The sequence below is a fragment of the Urocampus carinirostris genome, chromosome 6 (assembly GCF_059441175.1).
Source record: "Urocampus carinirostris isolate Australia breed hairy pipefish chromosome 6, RoL_Ucar_1.0, whole genome shotgun sequence".
Taxonomy (NCBI): domain Eukaryota; kingdom Metazoa; phylum Chordata; class Actinopteri; order Syngnathiformes; family Syngnathidae; genus Urocampus; species Urocampus carinirostris.
The window spans coordinates 33,119,794-33,133,077 of record NC_142354.1 but is presented as its reverse complement, the minus strand read 5'-3'; the positions used below and the strand labels follow the sequence as shown (position 1 = coordinate 33,133,077).

General features: G+C 40.3%; 1 protein-coding gene across 1 annotated transcript; it reads left to right on the top strand.

Annotated features, from left to right (window-relative positions):
• Positions 1-2,313: 2,313 nt before the first annotated feature.
• slc32a1 (solute carrier family 32 member 1) lies at positions 2,314-11,426 on the top strand. The gene is made up of 3 exons (XM_088338788.1): positions 2,314-3,121; positions 7,292-8,005; positions 10,699-11,426. The coding sequence occupies exons 1-3, from the start codon at positions 2,717-2,719 to the stop codon at positions 11,170-11,172; spliced, it is 1,593 nt and encodes a 530-aa protein (XP_088194914.1). The 5' UTR covers positions 2,314-2,716; the 3' UTR covers positions 11,173-11,426.
• Positions 11,427-13,284: the final 1,858 nt, after the last annotated feature.

Below are 13,284 nucleotides of genomic sequence, written 5' to 3'. Positions count from 1 at the left end.
ATTACATAGATTTTGTGATTACTGATGAGGCCGAATCAGACAGTATTTTTATTCTATTTTATTTCAACCAATAAAGCAATTTCGTAATTGCAAGATGATATGTTTTGTCCCCTCAGGCTTGCCGTAGAAATGACAAAAACGGAGTGTGTATGCATAGTAAAAATTTAGCACATAGCACACATACATATATATATATATATATATATATATATATATATATATATATATATATATATATATATATATATATATCGACATTTTTAACAGCAATTAAACATGACGTTTTAACAATTTTTAGACATGTTTAACAGCAATTAAAAAATGTGTTGTTTTTTTTAATAATATATTACGTCACAGTCTTTACAAATTATTGAGCATTTTAAAAGTCATCTGATGCTCATTCGGTTCTGGTTGCGTTTTTTACCTAAATTGGCCCTGAAGCGGATGAACAATTTTGATTGGTCCGACATCATACGTAAATTCCCCGCGGCAGTTGGCCCCGCCCCTTATAATGTCGCCACGCTCATCGTCGTGCGGGTGATCAAGAAAATAAATTCACTTTTCTCCTCTTTGCTCCATAAATATCAATAACGTTGGGGAGAGATTTGTGAATGTATCTTGAAACATTTCAGCTCTTATTATGATGAATAGCGTTTATAGTGCGTGTGTGTTGTGATTGCATGGTAAACACGCACACACACGCACGGTAACCTTCATCCTGCAGACCAGAGGCTGTCTGCATGCTGCTGATAAGAATATCCATCGTTAACTCGTCCGCGCAGGACAGCCATTCACTTTCCCACGCGCACGCGTTTGTGTTCAAGTCGTGAAAACAGATTTCATTTATAGATTTTAGAAAAGATTTGCGAATGGTAAAAGAAATAAATCCAAGACGTTAGGAATCTTTTGTTGCGGTTTTTGTTATATGTGTTAATAAATTGTGTTGATTGTATTTTAACATTAGGAAGCGTTTGCATAATGTATTTCGGAAGCGTGGCTTATTTTAACCTTCAGAGCGGTATGAAAAAGACTATTTCAAGAGCGTAGTTTTGGCGTGGACGGAGTCCCCATCAATATCGATTATTCTTATTTTGTCTCCACCAATTTAATGTGATCACTTAAAAATGCTCTATGTCCCCAACAATGCTAAGAACAAAGCTAACCCCCCAGCCAGCCTGGACCTTTTATATATGTTTATATTTGTTGCAACTGCATGAAAAGAATGTATGCAGTGCACTACATCACAATCGAACCTTAGGCCGCTGTCTTGTGATGATGACGACGATGAAGAGGAAAGGCATGTACCGCAGTGTCGCCTCAAAGAAAATTAATTTCGTTGAGGGGTAAAAAAAATATATTTTTATAAAGCATCACATTATTTGCAAAGGTTATAAAAATGTGCCTGTGTGCATGACTGTTTAAAAACAAAAACGTTGCATTCGGATTTGTATTTATTTTATTTTATTTTATTTTAATCATATTGCAACAAACAAAACATCACAAAATGGACCAAACATGGGATAGGTAACACGTTCAAGCCAACGGGATATAGGAGACCCGACCCAAAAATAACATCGGACGCATATTTTACATCACACAGTGTGAGAAGCGTCCTTTCTCGTTAGACTCGGGAAGAAGAACGTCCATTGAAAATTGAAATGTAAAATAAGATTTCAACATATTTTTTCTATTAATAAAACGGGCGCCATCCTTTACAATAACGAGCGTGCGCAAATTGACATACACACGCACGCGCATACACACGGATAATCCTTCCGTATGAATGAATTATCATGAATGACATATTATTTCTATATAAAACGGACAAAATAAAATAAAATCACAAAACAAAAAACGCTAAATAGTCCGTAGAACGGACAATATGTTTACATTTTAACATCCAATATTTCGAAGTTACATCCAATGAAAACAAAAGCTGCTCCAAGTCCTTTACCAATTAAAAAAAAGGAAATAAATAGCCTTTTATTCATTCCAAAATTAAAATGGAAAAAAATCAAGAAGTCCTACATTGAGTTGTGATCCAAAGAAATTGTCTTTTGGCACAAATGTCGACCTCCTTTTATATGCGTAAACTTGGGCGAGATTGGAGGCCGCCGGAATGTTATTGGATGTCGGGCTCAAGTATTATAGATCGTGGCTCCGGGAGGAGGTGATGGGGTGAGGTGGGTGAGGGGGTACTGCAAGCACCTCCCCTAGAAATGCAGCAAATCTCTCCCGCGTGTTCTCCTGGTGCGGGGTTTGGGCTACAAAAAAAGTGGGAGGGAGGGTTTTGGGAGGGGATGGAGGGGGGAACTCAAGCCCACCCCCCATGAGCGACACGGTACCGCATTGGCATCAGTGAAGGCACCTGAACGCACCTTCCAAGAAAGGATATTATCAAGGCCTTTTTTCGGTGCGTAATTCAATTACGCGCAGCGCGTGGATCTCCAAAAAAGACAAGCGAGGATTGCATCGCCAAGAAAGGAGAGGAGGGGGAGGCAGAATGCAGAAACTGAGCGACGACGTCTAGAGGTGAAATGAACCTGAGGAGAAGCACACTGAGGAAAAAGTGGAGATAGCAACAAAAAGAAAGAAAGAAACGAAACCGTCAGTGTCTTAATCTGTGATTACTCCTTCATCCATCCTCTGCCGTGTCTTGTGGATGCAACCGAGCGGACGCCCAAAGCAGCCTCAAGAGTAGAAATTACGCATAACCATGGCGACGTTAATCCGGAGTAAACTGTCCAATAAACTCTCCAATGCAGCCACAACTGTCAGCAACAAATCCCAGGCCAAAGTCAGCGGCATGTTTGCCAGGATGGGTTTCCAGGCCGCCACCGACGAAGAAGCGCTTGGCTTCGCCGCCTGTGACGACCTGGACTACGACCACCGGCAGGGAATGCAAATGGACATTTTGGCCACCGACGAAAAGATGGATGGAGGCGGCGAGGGAGGCGACGGCAGCGACGGCGGTTTGGAGGGGGACAGTCGCTACCAAAGGGACGGGACCGGGCCCTCACGCACGTCCTCCAAGGACGGGGGTTCGAACAACGAACTGGCAGAGAACAGACCCAAGATCACAGCTTGGGAGGCTGGCTGGAACGTCACCAACGCCATCCAGGTACGAGTGCATGATATAGACACGCATTTTCCACAAGTGCGCACTCTTTATTGTTAAATCATTAGAAAAATAAGAACTCAACATTTTTTTCATTTATGTGAAAATGCATTTTGTGTTAATCGAATGCATTCCGTGCGCAATTACGCACGGCCGGTGCGCTCCAAAGCGCGCAGTCGAAGAGGGAAAAAAAGTGGGCGTGAACGAAGGAAGCCTGCTGCGCACCTCCACGCTACCCCCACCCCTTACGGGCTCTGCGACAAAAAAGGCAGCCCTTATCGAGGTTTTTGACGTCACAGTGTCTCCTACATCTTAGAATGACGTCAGAGGTGGGAGGGTGGATGGGTGCGCTAAAAGCCAAGTGGAAAACCCACGAGACGTCAAAACGGGAAGAAGGAGGAAGGTGGGGAAATGGGGTGAGGAGGGGTGCGATAGACGTCACTTTGTATCACAAGAACCCCCGAGAGATTGTAGTCCTCCACCAGGGTGGATTAATCACAAGTGACTGAACTGCTTCCAGCGCGGAGGAAAATATGACAATCGGATCTGACCTATTTCCATCAATGTGCAATCTGAATTCTGGAATCGGGTTTGGCAGCATCTAAAATAGCATTTATTTTGAAATCTAGTGCAATGAAAAGTAGTGCAATAACGTTTTTTTCTGCACAATGTGATTGCATTACTTTTAATTGCACTTCTTTTACAATGCACGACTCTTTTGTTGCACTATTATTATACCTCTATAGGTTTCTAAGTCTAAGCACGACTTTTTCAATATTTTTGCCTTGTTTTTCTCTTTTAAGTCTTTACTACATGTTTACCCTGGAGCGTCATGTCTGATCTCGTTGTTTACAATGGTTTAACACGTAATCCACAGCGTTAATATCAACAACAATAATATTTTGAATTTTTGTATTGTTTATCCATCTCATGGAAACCTGCAAATACACTAGACCTGAGGAACATTCAATTGCAGTAAAGTATCCTAAGATAAAATTCCTTCTAAATACTCAATAAGAGCTGGATTAAACTCCTCTTCTTAAAACATTTAGTTTAAATTGCCAAAATATCTGACGGTGTTAATCATCCATCCATCCATTATCTGCCCCACTAATCCTCAATAGGGTCCTGGGGGTGCTGGAGCCCATCCCAGCCTTCTTCGGGCAGTGGACAGGGGACACCCTGAACTGGTTTCCAGCCAGTCGCAGGGCAAACAGAGATAGAAAAATCACTCGCTCGTTCACACCGAGGGACAATTTGGACCAGTCAATTAACCTGACATGCACGTTTTTGGGATGTGGGAGGAAACCGGAGTGCCTCGAGGAAACCCTCGCAAGCAGAACATTCAAACTCCACACAGGAAGGTTTAATCTCGTGACCTCAGAACTGTGTGTGTCAAACATAATGCAAAAAATTCCCTTTGACCTGAAGATTTAATGCCAAATCTCAATCATACCCAGATGAAAAATCCCTTGGTTAGGCAAATGCATAAAAATCAGAGCAGATGCATCTGTTGAAAAACATCTCTTGATTTTCAATCCGGAGCCAATATAGATTTGTCTTATTTTATGTTAAGGGCCTTAAACATTTTCTAAAAGAGCATTTTTTAAGTCACTGCATTTGCTGTTTTTAGACGATGCATCAATTTTTTCCGAATTTGAATCTAATCCAGATCTGACCCCAATATTTTCCGTTTTTTTTCGTGATAATAATAACCTTCTTATAGTTTTCAGAATACACCACATAGCCAGATTGAATGCAGTTCCAATGTACGATTTTGCTGCCATGGTGCATGTCATATATATCTACTGATACCATAAATCGGTCGTGAATTGCCTTTCCTTTTGAGCAGACACCAAGTACTCATGTGTTTGTGTGAGGTTGAAAATGACATTTTCCCTATGTTCTAAACCCATTTCTACAGTAAATGTTACTAATGAGCACTTAAAAGTATGAAACTTTGTACTGTTTTGTTGTCCTAAAATCTACCAAAAACGGAAAAAATGTTTCAAAAAACACCAATAATGATAATAACAATAATCACAGTGATACCTGAGTACTCAAAAGTCTCTGTTCCGATAAATCAACCGAAAAATTCGGGTATTTTTGCTTCGGTGGTGTAAAAAAAAATTGAGAACTCGAAGAAAACCAAACACAACTAAACATAGTCAAACGCGTGGCCAAGTAACATGAGTGGCCATCTTGGCTACTGTAGCCCAGTCGAATAGCATCGTTTTGAGGGAGACCATCACTCCCACAACACGTGTTGAGAATGTGTTGTAATGTCGTCCATTTTATTGCCTTTTTGGCCAGTAATAAGCCTCCATCCGACCTCCACAATTCCCCACAGCCGTGCAGTGTCTTCACCCTATTTCATTTTTGTGTTCAATTAATTAGCACTCTCCTGATTGTATTTGTGATGGACAACATCTCATTTTATTGTGATCTAGTGCGCTTTATTGCCATTTTTCCCCATAATAAGAAAGTTAGTGATGAAAAGTAAGTAAAAATGAAAACATTGAGAAAAACAATCAAGTTGAAGAAGGAAATCATTACGAAGTAAGAGAAAACTGTACGAGTGTCTGCCATTAAAACCACTGCTCAAAGGTACATTAAACAGTAAAGTTATCTTACATTTTTATTGTTATTATGTTCAATATTTATTATCACAAATGTATTGTTGTTTAAGTGTGTTTTTATGAATGTTTTGACCATTTTGGAACGTGTAGGAACATACAAAAAAAAAACAATCTTTGGTTTGTACGGAAAAAAAAAAATTGGTTCTCGAACAATTCAATATTTGAACACTGATCCCGAACTGATCATAGTCGTGAACAGAAAATATTGAGGAAACCTATGTAGTTGTTATTTTAATAAAAATATAAGTCACAGACAGGCTATCTAAAGCAGTACTAAAGTACAAGATAAGAAAATAGCACATGGGTGTCTTTGCAGATGTTTAAAAAAGCCTTAGCTCTTTTCTATTTATACAGTTTGTCACGAAAATGAGCACACCACTCCCATTTCTGCAGAGATATTATTATAACGTTTGATAGTACATCACTAAAGAAACATTGCTTTGACACAATGAAAAGAAGTATGTAAATAAAGGCCATGGCTTACTGGAAAGATATCCTCTGGTCTGATGAGACAAAGATGAATTCATTTGGCTCAGATGGTGTGAAGCATTCGTGCGGTAACCAGGTGAGGAGTACAAACATGTTTGTGCCATGCCTAAAGTCGAGCATGGAGTTGAGAATGTCATGGTTTGGGGCTGCATGAGTGCAACTGGAATTGGGGAGTTGCATTTCATTAGAGGAAGCACAAACTCAAGGATGTACTTTAAAAAAGTGGAGCAGAGAATTATTCCCTCTCTCCAGAAACTGGGCCGCAGGGAAATGTTCCAGCCTGACAACAGGATTAAAGTGGTTCGGCAAAATAATGGTGGACACACAAAATATTGAACTTATGGAACTTCTACTAAAGGGTGTTCTCACTTTTGTTACCAAGGATTACCTACTAAATTGACACTGCTATATACGCTTTATACAGACTACCTTTTATTTTATCAAAGCAATGTTTCTTCAGTGTTGTTTAATTAAACATTATGATGAAATCTCTGCAGAAATGTGAGGGGTGAACTCACTTTTGTGACATACTGTAGATATGAAATTTAACAGTGACGTTCCCATATTCAGGTAAACATTTTATATCAAAATAGAAAGCAGGAATAAATCATTAGATAAATCATTTACATTACTGTTTGTGTGCTACTTTTTTCCCTTTCCAGTCTGTATGAGTTTCCTCGAGTTAAATGAAGAGTAGTGAAGATGAATTCAATCTTCAATGAATAATCACTACAATAGATACAGAAGAGATACTAAGGAAAAAATACCGTTAATAATTGTTTTATCGACAAATTTTAAATCACAGAATCATAATTTAATTGTTAGCCTCCGAAAAGACCCCCAGTCCTCTAGCCAAGGCACACTTTTTATGCCATTATTTTACTAGTCTGGGCCCCGCAACAATGGTTGTCCTACCATGTGGCCCCCGGTCTAAATTAATTTGATACCCCTGCTCTAAATGGTCCCTGTTTCGAATCTACTGAATTTTAAAATTCTACTTAAGATGAAATGCTGTCAGTCTCTTAGTTCTATGTGTACCCTGCAGGGCATGTTTGTGCTGGGACTGCCTTACGCCATCTTGCACGGAGGCTACCTGGGCCTCTTCCTGATTATCTTCGCGGCAGTCGTGTGCTGCTACACTGGCAAAATCCTGATCTCGTGCCTGTACGAGGAGGACGAGGACGGGCGGTTGGTGCGTGTCCGCGACTCCTACGTGGACATTGCTAACGCTTGCTGTGCGCCGCGTTTCCCCTCGCTGGGCGGCCACGTGGTCAACGTGGCGCAGATCATCGAGCTGGTGATGACGTGCATCCTGTACGTGGTGGTGAGCGGAAACCTGATGTACAACAGCTTCCCCAACATGCCCATCTCGCAGAAGTCGTGGGCCATCATCGCCACGGCCGCTCTGCTGCCTTGCGCCTTCCTCAAAAACCTGAAGGCCGTCTCCAAGTTCAGCTTGCTTTGCACGCTGGCCCACTTTGTCATCAACGTGCTGGTGATCGCCTACTGCCTTTCACGGGCGCGGGTCTGGGCGTGGGACAAGGTCAAGTTCTATATCGACGTCAAAAAGTTCCCCATCTCCATCGGTATTATCGTGTTCAGCTACACCTCGCAGATCTTCCTGCCATCGCTGGAAGGAAACATGCAGAAGCCCAGCGAGTTCCACTGCATGATGAACTGGACGCATATCGCCGCCTGCATCCTCAAGGGTCTTTTCGCCCTGGTGGCCTACCTGACCTGGGCCGACGCCACCAAGGAGGTTTGTTTGTGGCTTTATATCAGGCACAACACAACAAAACAACATCAGTCATTAATTAACAAAGGGAAACAAAAAAACTATCTTGGCAAAAATCAGCTGTACAATAATATGACACAATCTATAACTAGAATGGTGGGGCACCATTTAAGCCTAAACCGCGTTGAATTGCAAAACTGTTTTTGGGTGGCCAATTGAATCCAAAGAGTTAGACTAAGTCCAGATGGAGACTAAAATCCTGAAATGGTGTTCATATTCAATGTTGCTCCGGCCTGGGAGAGTGGAATATCTTCCTTAGAAAAAATGCTTAGTCAACAAAACCAAAAGTGCCGAGTCAGCTCTTTGGGCATTTTACACATCTAGAATAACCTAGCTGTCTGCCAGTGAATGATGTTAGTCCTATCTGAACTCCTTTCCCCTTTTCTTGGGTGGACAGACACACAAAGAAACAAACAAACATTATCACCACCTTAGCTTTGCTCGCGGTTGATAAACATGTGCCAAAGCTTTTAAGTGCCTAACGCTATTCAATGTTTTTTCCTTACAGGGAAGACATATCCAAAATCAAAACAAGAAAACACCACCTTACCCCACAAGGGAACATTAGAAAACTAATAAATGACATTTCAAACTTATTATAGTGTCACTAGTGACTCCTATAACATCTATTACCCTAAGAAACTATACGTATATTATGTTTCATTATTTAATTTATCTAAAATATGTATAGTATATGATTTTTTGAATTTAGATTAGGGACGTTTTTAAAGTTATCATCCAAATCCTTCCATAAACGACAATAGTGGCACAATAGTTTTTCATTGTTGTGTGAAAATATTGGACCTTGAAGTTATGGATACAAGATTCAAGATTGTCTTTATTACCATTAAAATATAAACCAATGAAAGTTTAGATCTGACGTCAACTCTATTGTACAATGCTGGTAAAAGAAGTATAAAAACAATCATCAATAAAAATTCAAGTATGTCCATACAAAAAGGAAAATACTATGCACATATCTTTTGTTGTATATGTAAATAGAGATAAAGTTGTTGAAAGTGTTAAGCGCAATCCTGATAGCTTTTTTCTATGAATTCTATAATGCTCGTATATGTATTTCCCCAAATATCTATACAATAACTTAAATATGGCAAATTCAATAAACTGTACATTATGTGAAGGGCGTTTTTTGGTCAAATATATGTCTGATTCATCTCATAACTGCAATGTTCTTAGCTTATTTGGAAGTAGGCTATCTATATGGGGTCTCCGGCTAATATTATCGCTAATAATCACTCTGAGAAACTTAAACTTTTAAACTTTCCTATTAATTGTTTTTGTGTGATGTCACATGCATACCCGTATGTAGACAAGGGGCCATACTGGATGGGTCCAAATGACGCGGTTTGATGTCATCATAAGTCTACGCTGTTATGTTATTGGCTGTTGAAATTAAAGTGAAAGGTGTAAGGCGTTGTTTTTTCTTCTCCCTGCTATAGTTACCTCTCAGGCCACAGAAGAAAGGAATTGTGGACAAGGAGGAAAAAAACATTGTTAGTGAGGCTTAGTAGAGCAGACCTAAGACCTAAATCGTATCTGTATGCAAGTCTGTTCTGAACATTTTGTAAATGGTAAGTGCTCAAGAACACAAAGTTATTTTAGAAAGAATACTAGGGAATCATGGTCGTACTTTTCGTTGACTGTATTTTGGGTAAGCAGGTAACAAAACGTAACTTATCAGGCCAGACAATTGTTTTTCCTGCAAAGTGCCAGCCATGACATCGAAAGCACTTGGTTTCTTCCTGAAGCCACCTACCAAATTATTCATACTTTCCGCTCTACATAAGTCAAAAACAGAACAGATGCTTATTTACATATTGTAAAGATACAGCTTTATACTCCCATTGAACTCGTTTAACTTTTTACTGAACTTTTATTTAGTAGGCAAATTACCTGCCTTGTACTCTTTGTGCAATAAATTATTTCAGACGTCGAAGATCACGATTCCACAGAAAGACAAAAAATACATGAAAGTACAAAAACTCGTTACATAGCCTGAAAGTTGGTCTAACAAAACAATAATGTAGACATACACATGCCTATCCATCATGGTCGCCACCACTCGGGTTGCACAGATGTAGATCACGTGATTAAGAACCATCGATTTAAACATTATCTTAGGTTTTGGACGTGGACCTAAATGAAAGGAAGCAGGAACTGAGGCAGGGGTGTTCAAAATAAGGATGATATTTAATAACATAACTAGGAACCAAGTAACAAACAAACAAGGGGTGAAAAATAAAACGGATGACACATCCAAACAAAATCGAACATGATAATATACAAAACAGGTACAAAGACCAAATTGGAAATGGAAATGCGGGGAACAAAGTAAAAAACAAGGGGTCACAAAACAAAGAACATAACCAAACAAAATCAAACTTGACAATATCCAGTCAAGTCAAGTCAGGTTTATTTGTATAGCCCTTAATAACAAAGACCAAACTCGAAGTAAAAATGCTATGATCTGACACAGTATGCTGTCTGAGCAGTCAATATAAAGTCTTTGGACAATTCGGGACAGGTGTGTGGAGTATGGGCACAGGTGTGTCTTGCTCCACACCAGGAATGCGCTCACTGGGGGAAGTTGGCGTGCCATATCCTAACACAATACCTATCTTTATTTGAATTTCAAGGTGATCACGGACAACCTGCCACCGGGCATCCGTGCCGTGGTCAACATCTTCCTGGTAGCCAAGGCGCTGCTCTCCTACCCGCTGCCCTTCTTTGCTGCCGTGGAGGTGCTGGAGAAGAGCTTCTTCCAGGAGGGCGGCCGTGCCTTCTTCCCGGACTGTTATGGAGGTGACGGCCGCCTCAAATCGTGGGGTCTGAGCTTGCGATGCGGCCTAGTGGTCTTCACATTGCTAATGGCCATCTACGTCCCGCACTTCGCGTTGCTCATGGGCCTGACGGGCAGCTTGACGGGCGCTGGGCTCTGCTTCCTGCTGCCCAGCCTCTTCCACCTCAAGCTGCTGTGGAGGAAGCTGCAATGGCACCAGGTCTTCTTTGACGTGTCCATCTTCGTCATCGGCGGAATATGCAGCATCTCCGGCTTCATCCATTCCATGGAGGGGCTCATAGAAGCCTTCAAATACAACATAGAGGAGTAGACGCCATGACGCCTCCTCCTCCTTCTATTCCTCCTTCTCTTCTGGCTTCAAGCTTGCAACCATTCAATGTTGCAGACCACGCCGCTCTCTGCTCTCCTGTCACGAGGCCTTGCGTTAACACATCATAAAACACAAACATTTATTGCAGATGTACCTATAGACCCCTTTCCATATTTATAAAGAAGTGTGATGTTGCCAAGCTGCGCGCGCATTGTTGAGGCAGAAAGGCAGGATACGTGTCAGTTTATACCAGCCGCTTGACACAAAAAATCGGCGATTGTAGATAGTAATATCGCAAACAAGCACGAAGTATGTGCAAGCAGCAAGATAGCGACATAATTTATATGATCAAAGCCAACAAAAAAAAGAAACGGTTCTTTCGATCGGCCCTACATATAGACGCCACTCCATAATCAGGTAAGTAACAAAGGAAAATTACTTTTAAATGCCATCAAGTTAAATGGACAAAAAGGTGGCTCAGATGACCAGCTCATATTACCGTACCACAGTTCACGCATAAGTTAAACGGTAGAAGAAATGCCTTTCCTTGCCTTGCACCCACCTTAAATACAATTGTTAGAGTTGGCAGGATCTAGAATAGGAATGATAACGACAACTGATTATTAATTATTATCATTAACAAAAATACCATGTATTATTAAGAACAATATGTGAAATGTACATTCATAATTATGTTAATAATATTATTGTTACAATTATTATCATACAAGACCTACTAGCTAGCATCAGTAAATTTTCAGTCTATGGTAGGCATTGGTAGCAAACACTGAGCATTTCCCCGACACTTACCATACTTAAACCTTCTGAGGCATAAAATAATATAAACCAGATAGCCACGATAGTGCACCAGGTATCAAATGGGCACTGCAAACGCAGACATGCCTAGTGATGTCCTTGGTCCAGTCAGTTATTTTAATGGATTGCAGCCACAGGCTTCTAAGGTGCTTTTGAAAAGGCCTGTTTGCTCTTGGAGTTTCAAGATTAAAAAAAATGTATTCTTTTAATGGCGATTTGTGCACCTGAACACACAACTTCTGGATATGCTGTTTTTGTCAATTTAGACTCTAAAAACGAAACTCAACCTGCAGATCTCATTTCGCTCCATTCAAACTCGTTCTGCTACTCAAGCTTTTTGGGTCAACATTGCGCACGCATCCTGTGCTGATCTGGTGATTACATAGATTGGAAAGGGGTCTATAAAATTGGCTGTTTTAAGCCCCTAAAAATCCCCGCATTAATATTCATTTCTAGCAAACAAATTGCTGTACAATATTCCATGCGGCCCTATGCCATTTCTTCGCTTCAAATAACTAAAAGCGCTTATTGCATTATTGGCCTATACCAAAACGAGAATCATAATTGAGACCGACTCATCCACAACCAAAATATGTCCAAACACAAAGGCAATAACCAGCCATAACACAAAAATCAATGCAACTCTGGAAAATTTGTCAAGATTGCAAAAAAAGTGTTTTTAAATATATTCCTGTAGGATTAAGTAAAACAGCGTTTTGTCTTGTAGAAATCCTCGCAACTAATGTCGTTTTCACTTGCACGAAATAATGATTAAAAAGGAAAGAGGCGCCTCCCTGTTTTGGCCCTTTTTATTTTATTTCCAGAGTTGTGGCCTATGTCGTGAAAAATACCGTATGAGATTGGACCTTACAGCAGCTATTCAAACTATGCATTGAATGTATGATACTTAGCGCACCAACACGCACATACACACAGACGCCGATGGGGATTACATTTGAATTAACTGGATAAATTAGCACTTTTTCATCAAAGCTTTGATGGGCGGCTCCAAATCCAAAGCCTCCTGCTGCTCACATAAAACACTGTCATCACATTCCAAAAACGTGGCCTGTTATCACATGAAACAATGAATTGGGTGTATGACAAATCTTAATTTAAACCAACAAAAAAGGACAACGGAAAGAAAGGACAACGTGCATATGGACATGTATCATTCTGTGCAATCAAATGGGGTCCTGTGGAAATGTTATTACAAACAAAAAAGCAACAAACGTACGTGTAGTGTTTATTATTGTGGTTTAAAAACAGATGGAATGTATATCTCAAAGTCGTTAT